The 25,961-nt window shown below is 56.7% G+C and overlaps 1 protein-coding gene across 5 annotated transcripts; it reads right to left on the bottom strand.

Moving 5' to 3' along the window:
- Positions 1 to 365: 365 nt before the first annotated feature.
- On the bottom strand, positions 366 to 8,655 carry SH2D2A (SH2 domain containing 2A). Of its 5 annotated transcripts, none has more exons than XM_008264291.4 (9): positions 8,471 to 8,613; positions 8,244 to 8,371; positions 7,776 to 7,936; positions 6,923 to 7,107; positions 6,392 to 6,481; positions 6,045 to 6,213; positions 2,992 to 3,144; positions 2,580 to 2,861; positions 366 to 1,435 (listed from the first exon to the last, which is right to left on the bottom strand). In XM_008264291.4, exons 1-9 carry the CDS (start codon positions 8,479 to 8,481, stop codon positions 1,280 to 1,282), a joined length of 1,335 nt encoding a protein of 444 aa, XP_008262513.1. In that variant the 5' UTR covers positions 8,482 to 8,613; the 3' UTR covers positions 366 to 1,279. The 5 variants fall into 5 exon arrangements, with proteins under 5 accessions (XP_008262513.1, XP_008262514.1, XP_051714492.1 ...); XM_008264292.4 differs by having other exon boundaries at positions 2,992 to 3,141; XM_051858532.2 differs by lacking the exon at positions 8,244 to 8,371 and having other exon boundaries at positions 8,471 to 8,655.
- Positions 8,656 to 25,961: the final 17,306 nt, after the last annotated feature.

Raw genomic sequence — 25,961 nt, 5'->3', positions numbered from 1 at the left:
AGGAGGGGAGTAGGGAGGTATCACAAAAGGATGGGAGTGGGCAGGGGGCCTGAGCCCTGGGGGTCAGGAAGGCCTTGCAGGGGGCTCCCCCTGCCGCCCCTCTTCACCAGCACCCCCAGGTGAGGCAGCCACCCCTCTGCCCCAGGCTGCCCGCTTGGCTCACCCCGATTGGGGATAGCATCTTTTGCAGACAGAGGTCTGTGTCTCTTGCCTTGGAGTGGCACAGCCAGCAGATGTGTGGCCCTTGCCCAGGTGCCTCTGAGCCCCCAGACCCTCTGCCCTCGCTGCAGTGGCCGTTCAAGCACTTGCCTTCCACAGTGCAAGAGAGACAGAGGCACAGAGACCGAGACAAGAGCCTGGAGGACTTGGATCCCTATGCGGGGAGGTTGTTGGTGATGATTTATTAGCCAGACAAGAATCAACAAACAAGTTCCAACATCTGTTCTCACCAAACCATTCCTCAGACAACAGCAGCATTGGACCAGAGCCCAGACTCAAAGGTGCAGAGGGCCAAGGAAATTAGACTCCAGGAGGAGAAATGGGGCTGCGGGAGCCAGCAAGGCTCTCCTAGCACACTTCCCGGCTGTCCTACAGGGTGGCCAACCCCCGAGCCACTGGGTTCCTGGGGACTCCCGGGAGGGAGCCAGTGTTCCTAGGAGGAAGCAGACCCCACATCTGCGTCTCAGACCTCCAGGCCTCTTGGGTGGTGGGTGGTGGTGTCCAGAGGAGGGGACCCTGCACCCAGGCACCCATGCGGCAGGACTGGGGAAAGCAGCCAGGTTTCCTATTTGAGGAAATCTCTGATGCTTCCTGTGCAGAGAGCCGGTGGATGTGGGGTAAGAACAGAGCACTAAACGGGGGGATCAGGAAGCCTGGGTTCTCAGTCCTTAACCTTGGTGGGTCACCACCATCCCTCTCTGGCTTTGTTTTCTCATCTGCCTCCAGAGGGAGGTGGACTTGATCAGTAAGGGCAAATGAAATGCTGCTGCTTCTCCTCCTCCCTCCCTCTCCCAGGGCAGACATCACTAATCAATCATGGGGTTCTTTTCTGCTGAGTTCAGACATGACCTTAATATCCTTTCCAAGGCAGCGCTCTAGGCAGCCACGACCAATGGATTGGAGTTGGCATGCGAGATGACACCTCTTTGCCAACCTTGCAATAGATGAGGCTGAGGCCCTTTCCAGCTTCGATCACCCATGCTTTGTTCCACCCGCGTTTCCTGAGACGGCCGCCCAGGTGTGTGTGAACCCGATGTTCCGAGTTATCCTGACTCACCACCTACTGAGGAGGCCCAAGGGGTCCTCTGTCCTGAAGCACCTGTCTAGAAAGGTTGTGGGGGAGGGTGTGCCTCCAGGGCAGCGGGGGCTGCTGGGGCAGAGGAGGGCCTTGTCCAGCCACGGCGCTCTCAGATGGCAGCTGCCCGCCACATGGGTTCTGTAGAGAGAAAAACAATCGCAGGTCTCTCTACCTTCTGTCTCCTGGGACTGCCTGCAGCTCAAGGGCTAAGATGCTTGGTCCTTATTAGGACTATTGTCTTTGACTTCCAGAGTGGGGGCCCAATCCCTTTCATTCATTCATTCATTCATTCATTCAACAAGCATTTCCTGAGCACCTGTTCCATGCCAGGCACCAGGCTGAGTGTTTTGGAAATAGAGCTGGGTGGGTCCCGGTCCCTGCCCTCAGGGAGCTCCCACTCTCTTGGGGAGCTAGAGAGATGGGAAGGGAGGGTGTCCCCGGTGACCAGTGGCAGGGCAGGTGCAGTGCGTGGCTTCTGTGGTCCGAGAAGGGAAGCCTCTGGAGAGAAGTAGGCACTCAGCAGGAAGTAGTGGCGTGGGGGTGTGTGGGAAAAGGGAGATGGTTGAGCGGGCCCTAGGACTCAGGCTGGAGAAATCGCAGTCAGGATACGGAACATGGCAGGGAGGGAGCAGTCGGAGCTAGGGCCAGAGCAGCGCTGGCTGTGCTGGGTTTGAGGAACCATGGGGCACCATGGAGCTGACCAAGGGCATGGAGAGAAGTTGGGGCGGAGATGCGGACATCGGCTCTAGGACAGCAGTCGTTGGCAGAGGTGCGGGTGAATGAGAGCAGGCACAGGGCTGTGGGGCCTGGGGCGCAGCAGAGTGGGAGGGTAGAGAAGGGTCTGAGGGGGCGGGGTTGAGGGCGAAGGTGGGAGCAGCCAGTGGTTCTAACACACTGGACCCATCAGTGAGAAGTGGGGGTGGGGAGTGCGGATGTGCCTCGCCTGAGCTCATCCGAGGTCCCCAGGGTCCCCAGTGCTCTTCTCCAGGATGGCAGGGCCATGACGTGGGGTGGACCCCAGGTGCTTCCACAGAGGGACTGAGGGACGAGACGGCCGAGAGCCCAAGGCAGGCTCCAGCGAGGGAAGGCCGGGGTGCCTGGGCTGGGCTGAGTGACCAGGCCGAGGTGGGGGGGGGGGCAGGGGACCCACCCGGGCTGGAGCAGGTTGCTGACAGCCTAGACGGTTCTGTCCCTCTCCTCTCACCTCAGGCCCCTGACCTTAGCCCTGACCCAGGCTCCACGTCTAACCTGCAGGAAGTCCTTCCCCTGCACTCCTGCTTACCTGGCCTCCCGGGACCGGCCTGGACCAGCACTTCCGGAGCATGGGGTGCCCGGCCGTGGCGGACGGCACTTCCACCTCCTCATAGATGTTGCCAGGGGCCTCCCTGGGGCTGCCCTGGCCCATGGCGTAGAAGGCTATGGGCTCATCAGGCTCGTGGTAGATGGGGTTGGTGGGCTTGGGGGGTAGGGCCGGGCGGGGTCGCGGAGCAGGGCTTGTGTAGACTTCCGGCGGTGGCTGGGGTTTGGCAGGCACAGGAGGCTTGGGCCTGGGCGGCTGGCAGAGCTAGCCAGAGAGCAGGAAGAGTCCGTGAGAGTAACTGAGGCAGGGCCAATCTCCTTCCTGTGCAGGCTCCGCCTCCTCCCTCTGGCCCCACCCCAGCCCTGCCCCCACCCTCACCGCTCCTGCCCAGTACCTCCTTTGGCTCCCAGGCCCCCTCTGTCCGTGTTGGGGCCGGGGCCTGCCCCTGCTTGATGACTGTGCTGTACTGGGGGTTTGGATCCTGGCTTTTGCCTCCAGAGTCTGCCTCTTCAGTCCTCAGGGAAAGTCCCGCAGGCTCCGGAGTCTGCTGGGGAAGAAGGAGGCCTGAGAGACGTGGTGCCACGCCTGGCAGGATGGAGGGTGGGCAGGTGACCCTCGAGGTCCAAGTGAGGGACGGCGGAGGGTGAGATGGACACAGAAATTTGGCCTGGGCTGGGTCCCGTAGGGGAGAAGACGGAAGAGGCCAGGGAGGTACAGGCTCTGGGCACAGGCTGGAACTGGCATTGAACTTGATTTCATGTGGAACACAGGGCCAGGCCAGTCTGCATTTGTGCCTGTGCTTGTAAAAATGCAACAAAGAGAGCAGCGTGGTGGCGTAGTGGGTTAAAATGCCTCCTGTAGTGCCAGCATCCCATGTGGGCGCCGGTTCATGTCTCAACTGCTCCACTTCCAATCCAGCTCCCTGCTAATGCACCTGGGAAAGCAGCAGGAGATGGCTCAAGTACTCGAGACCCTGCAGCCACATGGGAGACCTGGATAAGGCTCCTGGCTCCCGGCTTCCACCTGCCCCCCCTTTTCTCTCTCTCTCTCTCTCTCTCTCTCTCTCTCTCTCTTTTCCCTCCCTCCCTTTCTCCTGCTCTCTCTAACTCTGCCTTTCAAATAACTGAGTAAAGCTTTAAAAAACGTGACAAAGCCTTAGGAGACTTTCTACGAAGCGATCAGCCCGGGGACCGACCTGTACGACTGCTGAGCCTGCGTTAATTTCTGCAGGGGGGAGCAGGTCACATGTGGAGATACACCGCTGCATCAGGGACGCAGCTGGCCGGCCTCATAGCAGGAAGCTACCGTCCTGCAGGTGTGCTTCTAGCTCAGTGTTAGCCCCAGGCTCGAATGCCTGCTGCCTTTGGTAGGCTAAGGCCACAAGGCTTTTTCTCAGGCTCCTGCGAGCCACAGGTCTCCATCTGGGGGTGCACTGCAGGCTTAAGGGGTCCAAGTCAGATTTCTCTCTCCATGCTCCCCACCTTTGCCCACCCATCCCAAAGGAGCCCCTCCTCCCTGCTATGCAAACAATGCCTTGGGAGGCAGCCCTGGCACCTCCGCCTCAAATCCAGGGCGGGCCGAGCTCTCTTCCCCTGCCTGAATGCCTCTCACATGGGCTGCCTTCCTCCAGCCCCGCAGCCACCATGCTTGGCCAGGCCTCCTCCCCGATGCTCCTGCCTGTCAAGCCGTTCTCCAGGCTTGGGGCAGGGGTGATCTTACACAGACGCCCTCACAGTCCTCCCGTGGCTGCCGCTGCTCCGGGATAAATGGACTCCTGAGAGCCTGAGTGACTGGCACAGTTCCCCGAGGGCCGCATGGCCTCTCCCTCACCACCGCCTCCCTGCACTCAGTTCCTGCCGCTTGGGCGTCTTCGGGTCTCTGCCTCTTCCTCACCATTGGCACTCTCCCCACTTCTTTTGAGTTGACCCCAATCAAGCTCCGTGGAGCTGCTCTCATTGGAGTCACCAGTGGCTTCCTCTCTGAAATCCAAGGTCAAGTCCTGAGCTGCCACGGCCGCTCACCCTTGCTGGGCTGGCTTGGCTGCCGGAGCTCCGAGCCGTCCTGGTTTTCCTCTCGGCTCTGGCTGCTCGGCTTTCTCTGCAGGTTCCCCTCGTGTGTGCAGGCTGCAGGTGCACATCTTCCCTCCTCCTCCATCGACACTGACTGCGGCAGACCCCGCCCCAGCCCCAGCCCCAGACGCTTCAGAGCCCCTCTCCGCGCTGACGACTGCCCAGCGTTTATCCCCGGCCCAGGCCTCAGACACGTGGACACCCTTGTTTGCATGTTGAACAGACATCCCGAGCTGTGCATGTCCCAAACTGAACTTCCCCCATCGCCCACCCCTGCTGGACCGACTGCTCCTACAGCTGTCCTCATTCAGACAATGACAACTCCACCTTTTCACACTTCTCTTCCAATGCTGCAAACAGCCCCGCAGCTCTGCCTGCTGTGCAGGGCCACGCTCCTCACTCCTCCACGTCGGCTGCCCTGGCCCCGGCTGCCAGCACCTCGCCTGACATACGGCAGGAACCCCACGTCTAGCAGCCTCCTCCTCACCTCTCCTGAGCTGCCAGGTCACACGACTCCTCAGCTTGCCACTCTGCAGAGTCATCCCCCACCCCCCACTCGGTGTAACCTTCCAGATCCATACAGGCCCCCTTCCCTCACCTCCCTGTTCTCGTCTCCTACCTGCCTCGCCCTCAGCCGCCCCGATGCACCCCAGTTAGTGATCCTCCAAACACATCAAGCACCCCCAGGGCCTTTGCACCTGCTCTTCCTGCTGTCTAGAGCACGTTTCCCCCAGTTCTCTGCAGGGCTCCTTCCATTACTCCATTCAGGCCTCTGATGTCCCCGTGAGAGTGACCTCCCTCGATGTCCCTGTGTGAAACAGTCGCTCCCTTTCCCATTCACTACTGCGCACTGCTTGTTATCTGCACCATTTGCTGTCTATCTCCTCCGAGGGAAGCTCCGTGAAGGCAGGGATATTTCGTTCAGCTTCGCTCACTGCTGTCCTCCCGGTGTGCAGAACAGTGCCGGTACACAGCGCCGCTCAGAGCTGCTGAACTTGTAACCAGGGAGGCGTTCCCTGCGGGCTGTGTGGTTTCTCCCGGCTGCACACTGCGTGCTTGGTTCCTATCAGTCTTTGCTTCCTAAGAGAAAGCTTTGTGCGTTTGAAACCTGTCTGCCTTGTCCTTGGGTCATTCCCAGGGCCTGCCGGCGCTTGGTGTGCCCTCCCCACCCCTCCTGTCCATGTGGCTGGGCTGGTCTCTCAGGGTCTCTTCTGCCCCGTTCTTTCTCCAATGACTTCCCATGGTGGTGAGTAGGCAGGGGAGGTATGACTGGGGCCACAGCCCTGGGCCTGGGCTCTGGGTGGGGAGGATCATGGGCCTGGGTCCTTGGGTCTTGGGTCAGGTGGGGGGGGGGCGGGGCCAGGGGTCGGCGGCGTACCTGGCGGGCGAGGGGCTCCGTGAGGGTCTCTCCGTAGGGGCTGAGCGGGCAGGCCGAGTAGTGCTGCAGCAGGTCCTGCAGCCGCGTGTGGGCGCTGTCCTCGCCCAGCACCACGTGGCGCCCGTCCGCGAGCTGGGCCAGCAGGAAGTGGCGGCAGCAGGTCCGGCTCCTGGGCGGCACCATTCGGGGTTAGATGCTCTCCCTCCCTGCTGCCAGGGCCAGCGGCTGGAGGTGTGACCCTTAAGCCCCTACCTACTCTGTGATAGGGTCCACACCAAGCCCCCCCACCCCCCACCCCCCGCCCCCGCATCAGTTATCCCGGAGCCCTGCCTCCGCGCCCTCAGCACCTGTACGTCAGCACGAAGGTCACGGCGCTCTCGCTGAAGCGCACCAGGTAGCATCCCGGAGGCTTGGGCTCCAGCAGCCTCTCGGCCTCCCTGTGGGTGTCAGAGAGAGGGGGCGGAGCCTTGCTCTGACTCATCTGCCGCGACTTCTGTCTCCCTACTCTCACCAGGGATCCCTAACTTGAGCAAGGGCTAGGGTGCAGGTAGGGAGAAGAGGGCGCTTGGGTCCGCGTGGACGGGCTGGGATCCTACTCCGGAGACCCCTGAGCCCTGCAGCCTCCAGGAGCCTCGTCCTCCAAGGGTGGCTTGGAGAGAGAGGGTACACTGGAGCCTAGAGAGGGGAAACTGAGGCATGGGCACGGTGTTGGGCTGGAGCTGCTCCAGTGCTCTCCAGGAGAGAGGTTTCCGTGTAAGCCCAGGAGACCCTGGGAGCCAGTGCCTGGGCTGGTGGCCTCCGTCTCCCCCTGCCTGAGGACCCGAGACTCTGCTCTGGGTCTGCCCCTCTTCAGGCCTCTCTCCACCCCTGTGACTCACTTCCGGGTGATGAAGCCGTGGAACCAGGCAGGGGCGGCCCCGTCCTGCAGGAGCTGGTGGGCCTGGGTCCTCTGGAACCAAGCCCGGGCCTCGGCCTGCAGGGTCAGGCCTCCTTCTCCAGGCACCTCCTCAGCTCTCTCTGCTGGCGCTGGGATGGGGGCAGCCCCCGAGGCCTGGGGCCATACCTGGACAGGGGAAGAGGAGAAGGAGGGGAAGTGGCCACGATGGAGGGGCCGTCCACTGCCTCCGTGCCGGCAGCCGCCCTTGCCCTCCTGCCTGTCCCTCCTGGCTAGTTCAGGCCCTGATTGCCCAGAGGAGCCTCCTGAGATTACCGACTCAAACTTCACTCCAGCGGCCTGCTTCCCAGACTCTCGCCCTTGCCTTGTCTCTGGGTCCCGGGGGCACTTGGAACCGTGGGCTGGTGCACTGCTCCAAAAGGCTGAGGGGCAGCAAGGTCTTCCCACGGGACGGAAAGCCATGGGGCTGAAGGGAGTCACCCCAGAGGCCTCGCTGAGCGAGAGTTCCCAAGGACTGTGTGGATGGAAAGGGCTGGGACGGCACCTGGGAGAGGCTGGGCACACCAAGACACCTGCTCCTGCCACGCAGGGCTCTGCACCTGGCCGCCTGTGGGCTCGGCTGAGCTTCCCAGGAGCAGAGAAGTGGCGCGGGGCCAGCCCGGCGTGGGAAGGAGGCACTGCCCGCCATCTTTGTCTCCCTCCAGGCCCCTAGCCTGTTGGCACCTGCACTTCATCCCAGCTTCCTCTCCTGCTGACCTTGTCCACCTGCTAGTCCTCACCGTGGAGGGGTGGGAGGAGACGAGGGAGCTGCACGCCCACCCCAGGGTCCCACTCACCGTGGTGTGGACAGCCAGGGCCCTGGGGCTGGGCTGGGCTTCCTCGCCCCTCAGGGCCTGCAGTCTGGGCCTGGGGAGCAAGCCAAGGCCCTGGCAGCTCCCGCGGGTCGAGTCCATGGTCTGGGACGTGCTGAAGGTTGGGCTGGGGGCTCCGTGATTTCCTGTTAGCATAAAGGGGTGCTCAGGGGGGGTGCTGCCTCTCTCTCTGCCTCCCACCCCTCTCTGCCAGGCTCAGAGGAACCCCACATTCCCCGAGCAGAGGCCTGGGGACAGGGAGACGCAGAGGGGATTTGTCAACCCTGAGGAGTAGGGAGCCCAGGGGGCACAGAGGGACGGCGGCTATCAGAGGGGGCGGCCAGGGAAGCGGGGTGCCAGGAGGGAGGGCTGGGAACAAGGCTGGGAGCCCCCCAGGTGGAGAGGTAGCTCCCTTCAGAGCAGGCCCTGTTTGGGCCTGGGATCCTCACCTACCGTGCACTTCGTCTTCTTGCTCCCTCGCCTTGCCTGCCTTTGCGCCCAGGGAGGATGGGCCCGGAGCTCCCCCAAAAGGGAATGGGGGAGGGGGGCGAGCTCTCTCACCCCTGAGGTGGGCGCTCAGGCTGAGGAGAGAGAGCAAGGGTGGTGGCTGTGCTGACGTCTGTCCCCGCACTGACGTCTGTCCCTGCACACCGAGCCCCGATCTTGAACATTGCACTTACCTTGGGGGCATATCTGGGCCAAGGGCACCTCCATGGGGCAGCCTATGAGGGGCCCCCAGCACAGGGTGGGTGTCTGGGCTCGCCCGAGGTGTGCATGCTCAGCAACTCCTTGCTCCCCTCGCCCTAGCCCCCGGGACAGGAAATGTCGCCTCACCCACAGCCCGCGCCCGCCCGGCAGAAGACTCGCGTCACGGAAAGCACTGAGGCAGGTGTCCCGCCCCCGGAAGTGGGGCAGCTGACGGTGGTGCAGTGGCCTGGTGGGGCTGCTGTTCCTGTCACTTGGTGTTGACGTGTTGGGAAGTCCTGGCTGATGTCTGCTCTCCACCCCTCCAGATGCTGTCTCTGCGCCCCAAGCCCAGGCTCGGACTTCCTTTTCTTTCTTTCGTTGTCTCAGCTTCTGACTTCTTCCTGGGAAACCTCCCAGTCTGGCTCTCGTTCTGCTCTGAGCGGTGGGAATGGGGAGCTTCTTCTGGGTCTCCTACACAGGTGCAGAGGCCCAAGAACTTGGGTCATCTTCTACTGCATTCCCCAGGCCGCAGCAGAGAACTGGATCGGAAGGGGAGCAGCTGGGACTTGAGCTGGCGCCCATATGGGATGCTAGTGTCACCGGCGCAGGTTTTACCAGCTACCCACAGCGCCGGCCCCTATGCCTTTTCCTTAATGCTAGGAAGTACAGAGAGCAACGTCTTGTCCTATATAGCTAACTCCAAGCCAGGGATTTTGGAATGAAGGTGGTGATTGTGGGAATCCAAGGAGATAACACACACAATGGAGTGAAAAAATATCTTTAAAAAATTTGTTACTCCTATCATTTAAAAAAATCTTTATTATTTGAGAGGCAGAGTGACAGAGAGAGACAGAGATCCTTCATCTGCTTGCTTCGCTCCTCCCAAAGGCCTGCAGCAATCAGGGATGGGCCAGGCCAAAGCCAGGAGCCAGGAACTCCATCCAAATCTCCCATGTGGGTGGCAGGGACCCATGTCCTTGGGCCACAATCCACTGCCTCCCAGGCACAGTAGCAGGAAGCTGCATCAGAAGTGTGGAGAAGCCAGGTCTTAACCAGGCACTCTGATGTGGGTGCAGGCATCCCAGTAGATGGCTTAACCCACTGCACCACAATGCCTACCCCTGTTTCTACCCGTTGCAGTAAGGGGACAAACTGATGAGTTTTTCCTTTTACCTTCCTACCCTACGTGTGCAGACTTGACCCATAGCCCACCATTGCCTTGTCTAATCAGTTATGATTTGGTAAATAACTGCCAGGGCCTGGCTTGGTCTTATTTGAGGATCTCCTGTCACCAGTTTACAGGTAGGACCACTGAGATCAAGACTGAGACACACAGATTCAGAGAGCAGGTGTTTAGGCTGGTGGTTACGACTCCCACATCCTGCATCAGAGTATCTGGATTCGATTCCTGGCTCTGGCTCCTGACTTAGCTTTCTGCAATGATGACTCAACCGACTGGGTTCCTGCCACTCACACAGGAGACCTAGGTCTTGTTCCTGCTTTGAGTTCCCAGCTTTGACCCCAGCCCAAAGCCAGCTGTCACAGGCATTTGAGAAGTGAACCAGTGGATGTTGAATGTGCTGCCTTTCTCTCTCTCTGCCTCTCAAATAAATAGAAAATAGTAAATAATTTTATTTTTAAAAATTTCTTAAAGATTATTTATTTGAAATACAGAGTTATAGAGAGGCAGAGGCAAAGGCAGAAAGAGAGAGAGAGAGAGAGAGAGAGAGAGAGAGATCCTCCATCTGCTGGTTTACTCCCCAGATGACTTCAATGGCTGGAGCTGGGCTGATCCGAAGCCAGGAGTCAGGAGCTTCTTTTGGGTCTCCCACATGAGTGCAGGGACTCAAACAACTGGGCCATCTTCCACTGCTTTCTCAGGCACATTAGCAGGGAGCTGGATCAGAGTGAAGCAGCTAGGACTCGAACAGATGCCCCTATGGGATGCTGGCGCTGTAAGCAGAAGCTTTATCCACTATGCCACAGAAGTAGCCCCTGAAAATAGTAAATAATTTTACAAAGACTCAGCTTTAGTCATACAATGAGAACATTAATCTGAACCTGAGGCTTCCATGTGGGACTTTCTTTCTTTCTTTCTTTCTTTCTTTCTTTCTTTCTTTCTTTCTTTCTTTCTTTCTCTCTCTCTCTCTCTCTCTCTCTTTTGATTCATTTATTTGAAAGTCAGAGTTACACAGAGAGAGGGAGGCAGAGAGAGAGAGAGAGAGAGAGAGAGAGAGATCTTCTATCTGATGGTTCACTCCCCAATTGGCTGCAATGGCCAGAGTTGTGCCGATCTGAAGCCAGGAGCCAGGAGCTTCTTCCGGGCCCCCAACGCGGGTGCAGGAGCCCAAGGGCTTGGGGGCATCTTCTACTGCTTTCCCAGGCCATAGCAGAGAGCTGGATCGGAAGAGGAGCAGCTGGGACTAGAACCGGTGCCCATATGGCATGCTGGAGCTTCAGGCCAGGGCTTTAACCCACTGCATCACAGCGCCGGCCCCTGCTTTCATGTTGATGACAGCTGAGGAGAGCAGAAAAGGAGCAGGGCTTTCAACGCCTTTAACTATTGCTGGAGCAAAAGAGCCCTGTGTGGCTTTCCTTGGGAAGATCAGTTTCAGGCTTCAAGAAAACCAGAATCTTAGGGGCTGGTGTTGTGACAAACCGGGTTAAACTGTTGCTGGCGACAACAGCATCCCATATCCAAGCACTGGCTCAAGCCCAGCTGCTCCTGCTTTGATCCAGCTCCTTGCTAATGCACCTGGGAAGGCAGTGGACTATGGCCCAAATACATGGGTCCAGGCCACCCCGACCTGGATGGAGTTCCTAGCTCTTGGCATTGGCCTGGCCCAGCCCTGGACAGTGCAGCCATGTGGGGAGTGAGCCAGAGGATGGAATCTCTCACTTTCTGTCTCTCCCATTTTCTCTGTGTCACTCTGCTTTCTAAACAAGTAAATCTTTTTTTAAAATTTATTTCCCCCCAAAGAAATCTTTTATTTAAGGAATACAGACTTCATGCATTTCACAAGTACAACTTTAGGAATATAGTGATTCTTCCCACCATACCCGCCCTCCCACCCACTCTCCCACCTCCCCTCCTCCCTCTCCCATTCTCCACTAAGATCCATTTTGATTAACTTTATGCACAGAATACCAACTCTATACTAAGTAAAGTGTTCAATAATTTGCATGGGGAAAAAAACAAAAAACAAAACAAAACAAACAAAAAACTGTTCCTCAACAGTTGAGACAAGAGTTGTTCAAAGTCATTGTATTTTGAAGTTAATTTCACTTTTTTTCCCCCTAGAAACTTAGTTAAATTTAAAGAAGCACCCAAGAGTGATAAACTTTTGTGATTATTCAGACTTAATTATAATGCAACTCTTTGAGATTAGAGGTCTTGATGGGAAGTTAGTGTATGGTGACTCTTGTTGTTAATTTAACAATTAACACTCTTATGTATGACATCAGTGATCATCTGAGGCTCTTGACATGAACTGCCTAGGCTATGGAAGCCTTTTGAATCCACAAACTCTGTCAGTATTTAGACAAGGCCATAAGTAAAGTGGAAGTTCTCTCCTCCCTTCAGAGAAAAGTACCTCCTTCTTTGATGACCACTTCTTTCCACTGTGGTCTCACCCACCGAGGTTCTTCATGTAGGGCATTTTTTTTTTTTTTGATAGGCAGAGTTAGACAGTGAGAGAGAGAGACGGAGAGAAAGGTCTTCCTTCCATTGGTTCACCTCCCAAATGGCCACTATGGCTGGCACGCTGTGCCGATCTGAAGCCAGGTGCCAGGTGCTTCCTCTTGGTCTCCCATGCAGGTGCAGGGCCCAAGCACATGGGCCATCCTCCATTGCCTTCCCAGGCTATAGCAGAGAGCTGGACTGGAAGAGGAGCAACTGGGACAGAACCGGTGCCCCAACTGGGACTAAAACCTGGAGTGCCAGTGCCACAGGCAGAGGATTAGCCTAGTGAGCGATGGCGCCAGCCATGTAGGGCATTTTTTTTGCCACAGTGTCTTGGCTTTTAGTGACTGAAATGCTCTTGTGAGCTTTTCAGCCAGACCAGAATGCCTTAAGGGCTGATTCTGAGGTCAGAGTGCTATTTAAAGTGATTTAAAAAAAAAAAAAACAAAACACTGTTCCTCAACAGCCAAGACAAGGGCTGTTCAAGTCGTTGCTTCTCAAAGTGCTAATTTCACTTCTATAGATTTCTGTGTGAAAGCCATTCTAACTGGGGTGAGGTGAAACCTCATTGTGGTTTTGATTTGTATTTCCCTGATGGCTGGTGATCCTGAGCATTTTTTCATGGTCTATTGGTCATTCGGATTTCCTCTTTTGAAAAACGTCTGCCTAAACCCTTTGTCCATTTCGTCACTGGGTTGTTTGTTGTTGTTGAGTCTCATGATCTCTTTATATATTCTGGTTATTAATCCTTTATCAGTTGAATAGTTTGCAAATAATTTCTTGCATTCTGTTGGTTGCCTCTTCACTTTCCTGAGTGAAGGAAAGTGATTTTGTAGTACAGAAGCTTCTCAATTTGATGTAATCCCATTTGTGAAATTTGGCTTTGATTGCTTGTGCCTCTGGGGTCTTTTCCAAGAAGTCTTTGCCTTGCCAATGTCTTCGAGGGTTTTCCCAATGTTCTTTAATAATTTGATGATATCGGGTCATAGATTTGGTCTTTAATCCATTTTGAGTGGATTTTTGTGTAAGGTATAAGGTAGGAGTCCTGCTTCATACTTCTGCATGTGGAGATCCAGTTTTCCCAGCACCATTTGTTGAAGAGACTGTCCTTGCTCCAGGGATTGATTTTAGGTCCTTTGTCAAATATAAGTTGGCTGTAGATGCTTGAATTGATTTCTGGTGTTTCTATTCTGTTCCATTGGCCTATCCATCTGTTTTTGTACCAGTACCAGGCTGTTTTGAATATAACTGCCCTGTAGTACGTATTGAAATCTGGTATTGTGATGCCTCTGGCTTTGTTTTTGTTGTATGAGATTGCTTTAGCTATTCAGGGTCTCCTGTGTTTCCATATGAATTTTGACATCACTTTTTTCTATATCTGAGAAGAATGTCCTTGGTATTTTGATTGGTATTGCATTGAATCTGTAAATTGCTTTTGGAAGTGTGGACATTTTCCAAACAAGTAAATCTTAAAGAAAAGAAAAGAAAACCAGAATCCAGGACACTTTTCTCCCCACTGGCTCAAACTCCCCCTTTTTAATAATGTGTGCTTTGCAGCCATTTCAACCCGAAACACGGGCTCATCTGTAGAACCCTCGCATCTCTGCACGTAGTCTTCTGTCTAAACATGTTTGTGGACACCATGTGCAGTCATAACCTGCTCCCACGTCGCCTCGGAAGGAAAGTGACAGGCAGACTCCACACAGTTCCTCTTCCTTGAACAGTGCCAGGCATTCACAGAACCAAAACATCATTTGGCTCTTAGTCATTATGGAGAGTGACTCTTCCTATGTCTATTTAGTCAACAGGGACTCTGTGCCTATGGCACACCAACACGCTAGGGGCTAGGCATGCACAGGTAAATGAAAACCCAGCTCCCTCCTCTTTTTTTTTTTTTTAAGATGTATTTATTTATTTGAAAGTCAGAGTTACACTGAGAGAGAAGGAGAAGCTGAGAGAGAGAGAGAGAGAGAGAGAGAGAGAGAGAGAGAGAGGTCTTCCAACCACTGGTTCACTCCCCAATTGGCCACAATGGTTGGAACTGTGCCAATCTGAAGCCAGGAGCCAGGAGCTTCTTCTGGGCCCCCTACGTGGGTACAGGGGCCCAAAGACTTGGGCCATCTCCTACTGCTTTCCCAGGCCACAGCAGAGAGCTGGATTGGAAGTAGAGCAGCTGGGACTCGAACCGGTGTCCATATGGGATGCTGGCACTGCAGATGGCGGCTTTACCCGCTATACCATGGTGCCAGCCCCTGATTGTGCTTCTAAACCACAGGTTTATTATGGAACTTGTGCATGGATTTATAATGAGCAGGCCTAGAGAAATGAGTCCTTGTATTTATGAAGATATGAAAAAGAACTCCTTCATAAAGTAATACAGAATATAATAATCCATCCATTCATTTGTAATGTCATTTCAGTGTTGATATTGATGAACTAGATAATCTGATTGGTTTTTAATATATTGGGAGGGCTCAAAGATCAGCTGATGCACTCGTGTGGACAATGAACCAACAGCAGTGGTACTCTCAGGTTTATTTTCCTCACTCCTTTCCACTCGAAGGTAGAGACTTGCTCTTACTTACATTGAATCCCCAGTGCCTGGCAAAATGCTGGCATCCAGGAGAGTCTGAGCAGTTATACACTGACATTTCAAGGGGAAAAAGAATGGAAGAGGAGGCTTTAGAGAGTAGCAGCCCCTCTGTGCAGAGAGGGCTCGGTGTTGGCTGCCCCTGGCCCCGCACCCTGCATGTGCAACTGTTCACATTCATGCCGACAGCCTCTCTGTTGTAGCAGCCACATTACCCCTCCCCCACCTCCACCTTGTGCATGCAGGAGCACCTGCACAGAACAGAATGCGAGGCAGAGGGGATGGTCTACCCTCCCACTATACTAATGGCTATGTAGCTGTGGGAAGAGAATAGGAATCAGGGTCTGTTTGAGCCTGGGCACCGCCACCAGTGAGGCCCTTTGACCTGGGGTAAATCCTGCAGGAATGAAATGGGGATAACCCAGACCAAGTCATTGTAGACAGACAATGAGCGATGACTCAGCGTAGGGCTTTGTCAGCGGTCGAAGGCGACTGCATTCAGGTTGGGGATTATTATCATCTTTATGCTTATTATAGCAAAGAGTAATAGGAGAAATGGATGTCTATGCAGTCAGCTAATTCAAGAGCTAAGCCCTCCCCCGCTGTGGCAGATCCCGGCTCTAGGGGACAGCAGCCAGCAAGTAGGGCACAGAGCTTGCTCCTTGGGAGCCTTGGTTCTGCAGAGGGAGAGAGAAGCAGACTCAGGAGCCGATAAGAAAGGTGATTTCAGGGGCAGGTGTTTGATTCAGGGGTTGGGTCATTGCTTGGAATACCTGGATCTCTAGTGCTTGGTTCAAGTCCCCTCTGCTTCCAATCCAGCTTCCTGGCATCTCAAATACTTGAGTCCCTGCCACCCATGTGGAAGACCCAGATTGAGTTCCAGGCTCCTGGATTTGGCCTGGCCCAGCTCTAGTTGTTGGATCTGGGGACTGATCAACGGTTGGAAGATCTTTCTCCATCGGTGTGTGTGTGTGTGTGTGTGTACCTTTCAACAGAATGAAAAATAAATAAATGAAAGGAAAGGCCAGGCCAGATTGAGATTCAAGTTACAAAGATGCTCTATTGTTCAGGGACTTGGATGTCGAGCAGCTGTTGGCTTGCGGAAGGTGAGGCGGTGACCAGGTGTGTGTGCGTGTGGGGGGGTGGGGCTGGCCATCACCATTCAGCCAGTCTGGGGAAGGTGGGCAGCACAGCCTGGAGCAACACAGCCCAGTCACAGGCTCCCTGCATTCCCTTGTCCCCACGTCCGCTCTTTCAGCATCCGAAGCAAGCTGCCTGCCCTCTAGCCGCAGAGCTCAGCCTGAGCCATACGTGCGGGTTTCTCCGAGGTGCCCCTTTGTCTGAGTCAGCTACAGGAGCACCTGTTCCTACAGTTTCCTGACACTGTGATATTTTTTTCCCTCCAGGAAGTATGGAGGGATGGACCAGGCCTGGGAGCAGGCGGAGAAGGGCTGGTAGGTGCTGGAGAAGATGGGCAGGGGAAGGAGCGTGGGGGTCCCCTGGGCCCCCTCCAGCCCAGAAGTCTGCGGAGAGTTCCAGATTCCTGGCTTTTGGACAGGGAGTTCCCAAGTGGTGGACTTTCTGTTTCTGTGCCTCCGGCTCTGGCTGCGGGGAAGCTGTGAGGACCAGGACAGCTTGGTCTGCAGGATCCCTCCCTCTCGTCCCCTTTATTTTATTTTATGACAGGCAGAGTTAGACAGTAAGAGAGAGAGAGAGGCAGAGAGAAAGGTCTTTCTTTTTCTGTTGGCTCACCCCTCAATGGCTGGCGCGTAGCAGCCAGCGCGCTACACTGATCCGAAGCCAGGAGCCAGGTGCTTCCTCCTGGTCTCCCATGGGGTGCAGGGCCCAAGCACCTGGGCCATCCTCCACTGCCTTCCCGGGCCACAGCAGAGAGCTGGCCTGGAAGAGGAGCAACCGGGACAGAATCCGGCACCCTGACCGGGACTAGAACCTGGGGTGCCAGCGCCGCAGGCAGAGGATTAGCTTAATGAGCCGGCCATCCCTCTCTTCCCCTTAAGATCAGTTCTTGTCCATTTGGAAAGGGATACAGGAGGCCAGCATGTCTGCTCACTAGTCCTCAAACACCTGATGGCCATCTTCCCCAGAACCTGCCCTGAAACGCTGGTGGCCAGGAGCCGAGCCCAGCGCAATCTGGGGGCAGCGCCGACGACCGCCCGGGCTGGCCCGGCTCTGCTTGGCTGGAGCGCCGCTTTGCACAGCCCACTTCTGGAAACCGTGCCCAGCGCTTTGATAACGCTGTGTGGTAACTGCAGTGGAAGCATTTTTACCTGTAAAAAGGAGTCGCTCACTCCCTCGGTGACGAAGCCTGGGCCAGGGCCAGCAGTCTGAAAGGCCCAGGAACGCCGCGCCGCGCCAAAGGTGCTGACCCAGTGCGCGTGCGCAGCCCAGGCAGCCCAGGCTCGGGTTTTCGAGCGCCTGGAGGCTGTGGCCCGGCCCTCACCTAGTTCACATCCTCAGCCCCTCCCGCTGTGCCTAGGTGAACTGGGCGACTTGGCTGAGCTCTCCTGCTCCGGCTGTCTGTCTGGAACCGGGGCAGGACGCCGCTTCAGAAGCGAGCTGCACTTGGACGGCCGCCGGCCGAGGGTCTAGTGCCGGGGAGGAGTTCACGTGGTGGTCAGCCCCCAGGCCTTCCCTCTGCTGGATTGGCCCCTGCCCCCAGCTCCCTTCTGCCGCTGCTGGGCTTTCAGAGGTCTAAGCCGGTGCCCTCCTATCAGACAGGAGTACAGAAGGGGCTCTCCTCTGACTGGGGTGAGGGAGGGGAGCACAGACTTGGGGCATCTGGGCTGAGCCCTAGAAGCTGAACAGGCTCCAGCAGAAAGTCCTGGGTATGGGTGAGAGCCTGGCTCTGTGGTTAGGCTGCTGCTAGAGACATCAGCATCTTGGATCAGAACTCCTAGGTTTGAGCCCTGGCTCTGCTTCTCATTCTAGCTTCCGGTGAATGTGCACCTTGGGAGGTGCCAAATGATGCCTCAGGTACTTGGGTCCCTGCCACCCAGGTGGGAGACCCAGATAGAGTTCCAGGCTCCTGGCTTTGGCCTGGCCCCACCCTTGCTGTTGCAGGCATTTGGGGAGTAAGCCAGCACATGGAAGATCTCTCTGTCTCTTCCTTTCAAATTAAATGGAAATAAGTAAGAAAGGGAAGGAGAGGGAGAGGGAAGAGAGAGAGAGAGAGAGAGAGAGAGAGAGAGAGAGAGAGGTGTATTATGGGTAGAGAGGGTGTCCTGGCACAGGAACAACCTGGGAGAGACTTAAGGCAGGCTGGTTGTGGGAGTTTGGTAAGAGCACACTGGGGGCTGGCGCTGCGGCACAGTAGGCTAAGCCTCTGCCTGCGACGCCGGCGTCCCATCTGGGCACTGGTTTTAGTCCCGGCTGCTCCTCTTCCAGTCCAGCTCTCTGCTATGGCCTGGGAAAGCAGTAGAGAATTGCTTGAGTGCTTGGGCCCCTGCATCCACATGGGAGACCTGGAAGAAGTTCCTGGCTCCTGGCTTTGGATCAGCCCAGTTCCAGCCATTGCAGCCATCTGGGGAGTGAATCAGCAGATGGAAGACCTCTCTCTCTGTCTCTCCCTCTCTCTGTGTATACCTCTGCCTCTCAAGTAAATAAACAAAATATTTTTTTTAATTAATTAATTAATTTATTTATTTTGACAGGCAGAGTGGACAGTGAGAGTGAGAGACAGAGAAAAAGGTCTTCCTTTGCCGTTGGTTCACCCTCCAATGGCCGCCGCGGCTGGCACGCTGCGGCCAGCGCACCACACTGATCCAATGGCAGGAGCCAGGTATTTATCCTGGTCTCCCATGCAGGTTCAGGGCCCAAGCACTTGGGCCATCCTCCACCACACTCCCTGGCCACAGCAGAGAGCTGGCCTGGAAGAGGGACAACTGGGACAGAATCCGGGACTAGAACCCCGTGTGCCGGCGCTGCAAGGCGGAGGATTAGCCTAGTGAGCCACGGCGCCGGCCAATAAACAAAATCTTAAAAAAAAGAAGAAGAAGAAGAAGGGCACCCTGGGTCAGCCTGCTCCTTCCCTGCTTCTCTCCTCCTGCTCCCCTGCTGTGGCTGCTCTGCTGCCAGAAGTTTCCTCAGGCTGAGTTTGCTGTTGGAGTGAATTGCAAAACAGCAGAGGCCAGACTTAGCTGGGGCGGCAGGAGCGGGGAGGGGGCAGTTCTTCACAGCTGGAGTCCATGCCGGCCAGCTGTGTGTCCAGATGGTGCCAGGGTTGGAGCTGGCAGTGCCTGGAGGGGGTGGCGAGGGATGATGAAGAGAAGGAGGGATCCTGGGAGCCAGGAGAGGCTGGTAGAGAGGTTGTTGGTGACCCCCAGAGTCAGGACTGCTTGGAAATGATGGGGAGGAGAGGCCCATGGAGAAGTAAGAAGATTGTGGTGGTCTCGAGGGACCTCAGGTGGCTCAAGGAATCTCTCAATGAACCACGGAACCTGTAGATCTGAGGGTGTGAAAGGATCCAGAGGATGGGGGTGCCAGGGAGATGTGAGAGGGATTTAGGTCTCACAGATGCGGAGGCTGGAACTACAGGGTGAGAAGGATGGAGACCTCCGTCACCCACCTTCTCACCTCCAGGGTGTGCCGAGTGTAGACCGGGGCTGAGGAGTCGGGGCAGCCAGGCCTGCAGCCACCCTGCTGCAGCCCTAGGGGCTGAGGTCCTCACCGGGGTCTGACCAGCACTCCCGACTGCCTGGAGGAGGAGGCAGGTGGCCTTGCAGAGTTTGGAGTCAGGCATTGCCCCGCGACGGCCTGGCATGCTTCCCATGGAGGAATCCATGAGGATTGGAGAAGTCAGTCACTGCTCTGCTCAAGTGCACTAGTGAGCGTACTTAATGAAGAGTCACTCTGAAGGTCGTGTCTTTCTCCTTTCTGTGCCCGCTGCCCTTAGCTGCATTGTTAGGAATTCGCTGAGCGGCGGCTGAGTATGTGCAATGTGCCGGAGTTTGTGCTTTTTTCAAGGGCCAGGTGCGGTGGCGTAGCGGGATAGACCACCGCCTGTGACGCTGGCATCCCATATGGGCGCCACTTGAGTCCCAGCTGCCCCACTTCCCATCCAGCTCCCTGCTAATGGCCTGGGTAAGCAGTGGAAATGGCCCACGTTGTTGAGCCCCTGCACTGACATGGAAGACCCGGATGAAGTTCCTGGATCCTGGCTTCAGCCTGGCCCAATCCTGGCCTTTTTGTCTACCTGGGGAGAGAACCAGCAGATAAAAATACCTCCCTCTCTCTCTCTTTCTCTCGTTCTCTCTGTCTTACCCTCTGTGTCATTCTACCTTTCCAATAAATAAATAAATATCTTTTTTTTTTTTAGGTGAGGGGAGCAGGTGGTCCTCAGGATAAAGGAAAAGGAGTGGGGAGAGTGCTCTGGGTGGCAGGAGGAAGCGAGCAAGAGTGTGGATGCCTGGAGCTGCAAAGCCCTCTGGGGCTGGCACGCAGGGCGGGAGGTGAGGGATGTGGGAGAGGCTGCCTGCCTGCGAGCTGTGTCTTTAGCTCACAGGCACTGGGGCGCCGTGGAGGAGGTTCCAGCCAGGAAGTGTTGAGATCTGAGTTCCATTACTCTCACTCTCCACGGTGCTCTCTGCATGTGGTTCTCACATGGCACAGGCGGCCTGCAATGCAACTGTGTCAACTGCTGCGGGACCTCCCTGGAACAGCCATTCGGTGCCAGACACGGCTTGCTGCTGGGGGGCTCACAGATATCATTCCCGCCCTTTGCACTTAGGCTCACCCAGATCCAGGGCCCCCTAGACCCAGCATGGGGCACCGTGCAGGCGCAGCACGCGAGTGCAAAAAGCATGGGCAGACCTGGTACCGAATCCCAGCTCTGCCACTTTCCAGCCGTGGGCCCCTGGGCAAGTTATTTCACTTCCTTTAGTCTCGAAACGCCAGTGATGGTGTGAAACCCACCAGACGGAAGTCAGGTGCGGACTAGCAGCACACAGGGTAGCTTAGATACAGTAACAATGAGGAGTAAGGACCACAGGTGCTGGCCCTTTACCCACTGTGGCTCAGCTCAGTGTTTCTTTCCCTGCTCTGCTCTGGCCGACCGAGGCCGAAACTCTGCAGATCGCGTTCCCCAGACTGCCCTGCAGGGAGGCAGGGAACTCACCTGGCCCTGTTGGCTTCCGTCAGTGCCCTGCGGCCTCACCTCCTCTGAGGCCCAGATGCCCCCTCTTTGGTGCCCCTTCCCTGAGTTTCTAGATTCCAGCGAGTCCACCCTCACCCAGCCCGGAGGCGGTGGCTTCCTCCTGCACTGTCTCTGGGTGCCTTTGTGTTCCCTCTTTGCTTCTCTGCCCTCCCACAGCAGGAAAACCAATCCTTTATACTCGGGCCTCTCTGCGGAAATACCTGTTGGGGTTTCTGTTTTCTATGGGGACTCCCGGCACCAGCAGCACGGCCGTGCGTGGCAGGGGAACTGAGTACCGTGCAGATGGTACAGGGAGCAGGAGGGGTAGGGATGGGGTCAGATGTGGAGGACAGTCTCAGAAGACCCAAGAGCCACGCCTGGTGACGGGTGGTGTGGCACACGCTGGCAGTTGGGATTGAACCATGGGATCTGCGCTGGGCAGGGCCATTTGTAGGTGATAGAAGGCAGGTGCAGCTAAAGCCAGGGTTTGAGTGTGGGAAAGAGGCAAGTTAAAGACAAGGACTGATGGGCCAGGGAGGACCACGCTGTCCTCTCGACTGGACCCTGGGGTGAGCTTGGGCAAGTCGTTTTCCTCTCAGATCATATATGTTATCTTCTCTGAAACAGATTAAAAAATAATAATAATGGATTTACTTCTGTTTGATGGTTGAAAGTTCTTTGCCAGTGTAAGGAACTACTGATAGTAGGTCTTATTCTCAGGAGAGGGGTGACTCTTGGCATTGTTTCCAGGTTGGAAAGAGAGGAGGGTGCTGGGGAAGAGTTTAGGGGGGCCTCTATGGGGGTGATGATCCCCATCAGGCCGGGAGGCGAGGTTGAGCAGAGGAGGAGGGACAGGGTGGAAAAGGCAGGCACGCTGAGCGGGGGAGGGTTTGCGTGAGAAGGGAAGTCATTACACACACGTCACCGGGTGGGGAGGGGCAGGTGCCCTCCGTGAGCCCGGAGCCTAGGAAGCCCTGGGAAGTGACTGCTTTTCCTAACACCCTGTTTTGTACCTCCCCAGCGGGAAACACCATGCAGATCCTGGGTTCAGGAGAATGGACCTCATGCTTACCCCCGGTGGAACATGCTGGAAAACATTCTTGGAAAGGAGAGTGTGTGGGGGACAGACCCCAGGAGGAGAGAGGGCAATCGCAGGGGCCCCAGCAGGGCCTGGCCTCAGCCTTCCCAGAAGGCTCCCCTCAACCCTCTGTACAGGAGCAAGGGTTCTTTTAGGAGCAAGCTGCTTGTTTCCCACTATGGAAATAATGCATGCTCTGTAAACACGTGGGGGACAGGTAAGCAAAAGGAGGCTGTAGATCACCCTCTGCCCCATTGTCCAGCCAGAATGTGCCCGTGGTGGCCTGCAGCCTGCTCTGTCTCCCAGGGCTGCAGTTCGCCGCCGCCGCAGTCCCAGGCCACTCAATGCGCATCTGCGGTAGCATTTTCAATGCTGTCACAGTTGGATAACAGCGGCCATAATGCGTACGGTGCTCCACAGCTTACAAGACATCCATTATCTACGGCGGCCCTTGACCTTCCCCTGTGGAGGTCTCTCCCTTAGGAAATCCTGCTTCCAAAAGAGGCTGCCCCGCCTCCTGCACACCTGTGCCTCCTTGCAATCCCCCCCCCCCCCTGGAAGCCGGTCCAGTCCCAACCCTGCTCGTCCTGCTTCAGCGGCCATCTGACTACCCAGGGGTAGCGTTAGGGTTAGGGTGAGGGTTGGAGAGCTGCTGCCTCCAGCCCCTCTTCCATCTGACCCAGCTGTCAATCTCTGTCCTCTCTGTCCATCCTTTTCCTGAGGTCTTCCTTGTAAGTCTGACTTTCCTCCCCACGGCTGTCCCAGACTTCTCTGTGTCACCACTCCTGCCGCCATGTCCCTCTTCCTGTCCAGTTCTCTACAAGGACACAGCTTGAGCCAACCGAGAGGGTGGGGTCCTGAGCAGGTGCTCCCTTGGGATGGGACCCCCCTCTACCCCCAGAAGCGACCAAGCAGACTCTGCCCGTTGTGGCTGACAGGCAGAGTGGGTCAGGTGCCAAAGCCACGCGGATCCCAGGGGCAGGGCGGGGAGGCAGTGCTGGGCGTCTCCAGAGCTTCGGGGGCTGCGTGGAGAGCTCTCCCAGCTCCAGCTCCCTGCCGCCCTGCGTCCCTCTCTTCCGCTGCCCTTTGCCTGCCGCTCCAGGTCCTCTTCACCTCCCTGTCTCCTCCATCCTCCCTGTCTGCCTCAGGGCTGCCCACTCTGGGGAGGGCGAGGCAGCCAGCATTGTCACGTGCCCCTTTCTGTCCTGGCACTTCCGTCGTCATCGTTGTCCTGTGACTGTCTCCCTCCTGCCCTTTGTCTCTTCTCCTCCGTGGCGAGAGCCACTTCCGGTCTGCTGAATTAAGCACCCAGAGCTCCCCGAGGTGCGGATCCAGCTGGGGCTGGGTGGGGATTGCACCTCTTGGCCTTAGAGAATAGGAAATGTCCTAGAGTTAGGGGGCTCCGGATTCCAGGCCAAGGGTCACCCTGCTCTTTACCACACCCACTCTGAGCACTGGGCCCGTGCCCTCCTGCCTCCTTGGGCAGGTGGGACATCAGAAGTCTGAGCCGTGTGGCTCCTTGGCAGAGCTGTGCTGCAGTCAGTTATCGGGGCAGGCGAGGACGTGGTTTCAGCTCCTGACTCTGCAACTGGGAGGGCAGCAGGTGCCCTCTGCTCTCATTGTGCCTTGCTCACCGCTGGGGGACCCTGCTCCGACCGTGCATACAGCGGCTGGCCCGGCACCCTCCACTGTGACGCCCACCAAGCTCCCTGTCCTCTGAATTTATGCCCAGTCCCTCCCACTGGGATCCCTGATTTGGCCCTGTTGAGTGGCTCAGAGGTGCTCATGTTCATAGCAGGTAGCCAGGAGAGGACTCAGGTGTTCGGGCTCTCTGGCTCCCCACCTGTCCGTCTCATGAGGATGGGCCGGCAGTGTTGGTCTGCGGGGCTGCGCACGGGGCCTCTGGCTGCCAGAGGAAGAACCCGCTGTGGGCTGATTCTGTGTTACCTCCCCTTTGTCCATAGGCCTCGGCACAGTGCACGGACCATGGTGGAGGGAGCTCCCACAGCTGACACTAGGCCAGGGTGAGTCTGTAGTCTCCACTCTGGGATTCCTGCTACCTGGGCATCCAACCCAGCTCCCTGGGGCATGGAGGGAGCACAGTGTCACCGGGTAACAGAGGAGACTTTGCCACAGCAGGGCCAGGATGCTGGTAGCTCACATCCTAGTATCCGACTCTTGCTCCCACATGGTGATGTCCAGGCACCACCTCGGCTGCCCCCTCTGCTCTGTGACGGGAGCCTTGAGGGAGAGGCACTGTGGCCACCCCCACCTCATCACGCCTCCACCCGGGTCCTGGCTCCATTGAAGAGCTCAGCTGGTACAGACCCCTCCCAACCCCCTCTCCACGGCCTCACTCTGTGCTCCGCACCCCTCAAAGATGGCTCACTTGGTCCTTGAGCTCAGAGGGGATCGGACACCCCTTTGCCCAGATGGAGGACCTGTCACAAGGCCACGGGGCAGTGGAGAAGCGGGTTGTAGACATGCAGTTCTCGAAGTTTCCTCTGTCTTCATTTGGGGCTCCGCACCCCATCCCTGCCACCTGCAGGCTGCTATTATTACTATTGTTATTACCAGCTTGAGTTCTGTCTCAGCTTGGGGGGAGGGGAGGACCCAGAAGTGTGTTGCTGGATCATGTCGGAGACCCTGCCCGTCCCCTTCTGCCTCTGTGGCAAGTGTCCCTTCCTCCCACACAGATCGACCTATTGTCACTCTCTAGTTGCCTCCCAGAGAGCAGACGCATCTGCCTTCTGCACAGCTTGCCTGGACAGTTGGGAAGTCCCCATGAAGGTCAACCTCCCCCTCTCGCTGCCTCATCAAAGCCTCTTCTCTCCTAGGATGTCCCACACCAAAGGTTCTTCCAGGTTAGCCACCTGCTGCTCATCTCTGGAGGTGGAGCTGTCTTTCCTTCAATTCCCAATCCCTTCCTGAAGCTCCTCCCCATCCAGATGTCCAGCCCCGTGAAGGGTGGCAGGTACCAGTGGATGGGAGACAGAGTCACCCCACTGCTGCGCCCAACAGGTACGTGCAGGTGCAGATGTGCCTGCGGGCTTGGTGTGAGTGTGAGGTCTCATAGCCAGGGCTCTGGAGGGGAGTGTCCTCTCCTCCACTCTCCTGGAGCCCTCTAGGGACCAGAACACAGGAAGGGGAGAGGACACCTCGCGGACTTTCTCTCTCAACTGCAGTTCCCATGGCAGCCATCAGGGGTCACTGTTGCCCCAGTCTCCACGGCCAGGCTAGGGAAGGGGAAGGGCGTGGTCCTCACAGGCAGGTCCTAGTTGCCCACTTCGACCCCGACGAAGTAACAGGGTAATTGTTGTTATACAGAGAGGCTCGCACAGACTGGCGCACTACGCTCGGGCCTTGCCTGAAAAAACTGGGGTTTGCGGGACAGCTACTGGAGTGAGCAAATGTGCTTGGTGTGGCCACGTGTGACCCAGCCCGTCCTTCTGCCACTCCCTTCACCAAGGTTTGGCCATTCGATGGCAACTTCCCCTTCAAAGGCCCTCATGGCACTGACATAAAAGTCAGGAAAGTGCATGTGCGCATGCCCTGTGGTGCAGCTGCTGAAGCCACGGCCTGCGGCGCAGTATCTCATAGCGGCTGGTGCCAGTCCAGGCTGCTCCACTTCCCATCCAGCCCCCTGCCCAGCCCTGGCTGTTGCATGTTACAGCCATTCGGAAAGTGAACCAACAGATGGAAGATCTCTCTCTGTCTCTCCTCTCTGTAACTCTTTCAAATAAATAATAAATACATCTTTTTTTAAAAAAAGCCTGGACAGACAGCTGGGCGATGTCAGCGTGCCCCAGGCGTTCTGCCCCGGGGCCAGAGGCTGGCTCCCAGTGTGAGCACAGGAAGCTGATGTGCAGTGTGTCCTGCACAGCAGCAGACGTCACCAGCACCCCTCCCTCGGCCTGTTTCTGTCCTGTGCTGCCTGTGGACAGCCACTGCAGAGGACAGAAGCCAGAGGCAGAGTGGGGGCC

Source organism: Oryctolagus cuniculus, chromosome 7 (genome assembly GCF_964237555.1).
Source record: "Oryctolagus cuniculus chromosome 7, mOryCun1.1, whole genome shotgun sequence".
Lineage (NCBI taxonomy): Eukaryota > Metazoa > Chordata > Mammalia > Lagomorpha > Leporidae > Oryctolagus > Oryctolagus cuniculus.
The sequence above is the reverse complement of the archived record's forward strand: the minus strand, read 5'-3'. Positions and strand labels throughout refer to the sequence as shown.